The sequence below is a fragment of the Nicotiana sylvestris genome, chromosome 10, assembly GCF_000393655.2.
Source record: "Nicotiana sylvestris chromosome 10, ASM39365v2, whole genome shotgun sequence".
NCBI classification, from domain to species: Eukaryota; Viridiplantae; Streptophyta; class Magnoliopsida; order Solanales; family Solanaceae; genus Nicotiana; species Nicotiana sylvestris.
The window spans coordinates 91,566,769-91,568,975 of NC_091066.1; the positions used below are offsets into that span (position 1 = coordinate 91,566,769).

The 2,207-nt window shown below is 44.0% G+C and overlaps 1 protein-coding gene across 1 annotated transcript; it reads right to left on the minus strand.

Annotated features, from left to right (window-relative positions):
* Positions 1 to 509: 509 nt before the first annotated feature.
* LOC138879674 (uncharacterized) lies at positions 510 to 1,535 on the minus strand. Its single transcript, XM_070159294.1, has 2 exons — positions 1,169 to 1,535; positions 510 to 856 (listed from the first exon to the last, which is right to left on the minus strand). Exons 1-2 carry the CDS (start codon positions 1,533 to 1,535, stop codon positions 510 to 512), a joined length of 714 nt encoding a protein of 237 aa, XP_070015395.1.
* Positions 1,536 to 2,207: the final 672 nt, after the last annotated feature.

The window sequence follows — 2,207 nt, forward strand, 5'->3', positions numbered from 1 at the left end:
CGAATATCATCATTCCTAACCTTATCCGTCATAGTATGCCTGCACATCTACCTCAACATCCTCATTTCTGCTACCTTCATCTTCTGGATATGTGATTTCTTAACCGGCCAACACTCAGCCCCATACATCATGGCCAGTCTAACCACCACTTTGTAGAACTTACCTTTGAGTATCAATGGCACTCTCTTGTCACATAATACTCCAGATGCTAACCTCCACTTCTTCCATCCTACCCCAATGCGGTGTGTGACATCCTCGTCGATCTCCCCCCCGAATAACCGACCCAAGGTACTTGAAGCTGCCTCTACTCAGGATGACCTATGATTCAAGCCTCACATCCACGCCCACTTCCCCCTGCTTAGCGCTGAACTTATACTCTAGGTATTCCGTCTTCGTCTTGCTAAGCTTGAACCCTTAGATTCAAGAGCCTATCTCCAAACCTCCAGCCTCGTGTTAACACCGGCTCGCGACTCATCAATCAGAACTATGTCATCGACGAATAACATGCACTATGGCACATCCCCTTGAACATGGTATGTTAACGTGTCCATCACCAGGGCGAATAAGAACGAACTGAGCGCAGAACCTTGGTGTAGCCCCATAACAATCTGAAAAGCCTCATAGTTGCCTCCTACTGTCCTAACCCGAGTCTTTTCCCCATCATACATGTCCTTAATCTCCATAATGTAGGGAACCAACACGTCTTTTGCCTCCAAGCATCTCCAGAGAACTTCTCTAGGAACTTTGTCATACGCTTTCTCTAGGTCAATAAACACCATGTGTAGGTCTTTCTTCCTTTCTCTGTACTGTTCAACCAACCTCTTAACAAGGTGTATAGCTTCTATAGTAGAACGCCCTGTCATAAACCCAAACTAGCTTTCAAAAACGGATACCGTCATCCTCAACCTTGCTTCAACCACCCTCTCCCAAACTTTCATAGTATGACTCAGTAGTTTGATACCCCTATAATTACTACAACTCTAGATATCATCGTTGTTCTTATACAGTGGGACCACCGTAATCCACCTCTACTCATCCGGCATCCTCTTCGCCTTAAAAATAACATTCAACAACCTAGTCAACCACTCCAAACCGGCTTTCCCCACGCACTTCTAAAATTCTACCGGAATCTTGTCAGGCCCGGTCGCTCTGCCCCTACTCATCTTACTCATAGCTCCCAAGACCTCCTCAAGATCGATGTGCCTGCAGTACCCAGAGTTACTGTGACTCTCGGAATGCTCCAATTCACCTAGCACATTATCCCGATCCTCTACTTCATTAAAAAGTTTTTGAAAGTAAGTCTGCCATCTCCTCTTAATATGGGAATCATCTATCAATACTCTGCCATCGTCGTCCTTGATGTATCTCACTTGGTCTAAATCTCGAGCTTTCCTCTCTATCAGCTTAGCCAGCCTAAATAACTTCTTATCCCCGCCTTTTTCCACTAGTTCCTCGTACATACGACCATAAGCCGCAGTCTTAGCCTCTGTGACCGCCAGCTTCGCTTCCTTCCTAGCTACCTTAGACCTCTCCATGCACGCTCGCATATCCTCCTCACATATGATCCCCACTAACATCCCGTACGCCTCCTTCTTCGCTTCTACTTTACCTTGTACCTCTTCATTCCACCACTAGTCTCCTTTGTGCCTGCCAGAGACGCCCGTCGAGATCCCTAACACCTCTCTCGCAGCCTCCCTTATACAGTCTGCTGTCTTTGACCACATAGTGCTCGTGTCACCACTGCTCCTCCAAGCTCCCATAGCCGATAATTAACCCAATAATAGAAACCCTCTTTAAGAGCAAATAATAAAGAAAACAAATTAATCTCCTTTCACATTTAATTTCTTCCTTGCCTGTGATCTTTAGTCATGTAGATTTCAAAAGAGAACTTAAAACGCTACTCCCTCCTGTCCATCTTGTCTATTGTTTAAGACTTTAGCACTGTTGCATTTTTATTAAGGGGTGTGAATGGGAAATGGAAGAGGCACCTCTTGGATTACACCTCTTTATCTCACCCTTTTATTATCTATAAATTTAGAGGCTTGGACTCATTTTTAATATATGAAAAAATATGAAAATTTCTCCCATCTTTTCTATATTGTTGCATTATTTGAAAATTAAATGATTATCGAGTGTGATTTGCTCCGTTTGTTGAGTTCACTGAAGTTATGTGATTTGTAGTGCCGCTATCATAGGATAGTTATTCC

Excerpts from the sequence above, each read along its gene's own strand:
- LOC138879674 (XM_070159294.1), bottom strand. The coding sequence starts at position 1,535 with ATGGAGAGGTCTAAGGTAGCTAGGAAGGAAGCGAAGCTGGCGGTCACA. Across the intron at positions 857-1,168 it reads GGAGGTCTTGGGAGCTATGA|GGCGTTCTACTATAGAAGCT; the intron begins GTAAGATGAGTA and ends GGTTTATGACAG.